We start from the raw sequence: 295 nt of genomic DNA, 5'->3' as shown, positions 1-295 counted from the left end.
GGCGGCGGGAGGGGGAGGGGTGGGCACTTGACAGCGGGGGAGGGGAAGGGCGCAGAGGAAAGGGGGATGGGAAGCGAGGCGAGAGGGGGAGGGGCCTCGCCGAGCCCAGAAAAACGACAACGCGAGAAAAATTAGTATTTTTGCACTTCACAAATTAATGACCATGAGCTCGTTTTTGATAAACTCCAACTACATCGAGCCCAAGTTCCCTCCCTTCGAGGAGTACGCGCAGCACAGCGGCCCGGGCGGCGGGGACGGCGGCCCAGGCGGGGGCCCCGGGTACCAGCAGCCCCCC

General features: G+C 64.1%; 1 protein-coding gene across 1 annotated transcript in view; it reads left to right on the top strand.

The window, feature by feature from the left end:
* Positions 1-157: 157 nt before the first annotated feature.
* Positions 158-295, top strand: part of HOXA4 (homeobox A4) — a 2696-nt gene continuing 2558 nt past the window's right edge. Inside the window, exon 1 of the mRNA XM_008568253.1 lies at positions 158-288. Within this exon, the coding sequence (XP_008566475.1) occupies positions 158-288 (131 nt within the window). The remainder of the gene's footprint in view (positions 289-295) is intronic.

Source organism: Galeopterus variegatus, unplaced genomic scaffold (genome assembly GCF_000696425.1).
Source record: "Galeopterus variegatus unplaced genomic scaffold, G_variegatus-3.0.2 Scaffold390, whole genome shotgun sequence".
NCBI lineage: Eukaryota > Metazoa > Chordata > Mammalia > Dermoptera > Cynocephalidae > Galeopterus > Galeopterus variegatus.
This window is presented reverse-complemented; position numbering and strand designations above follow the sequence as displayed.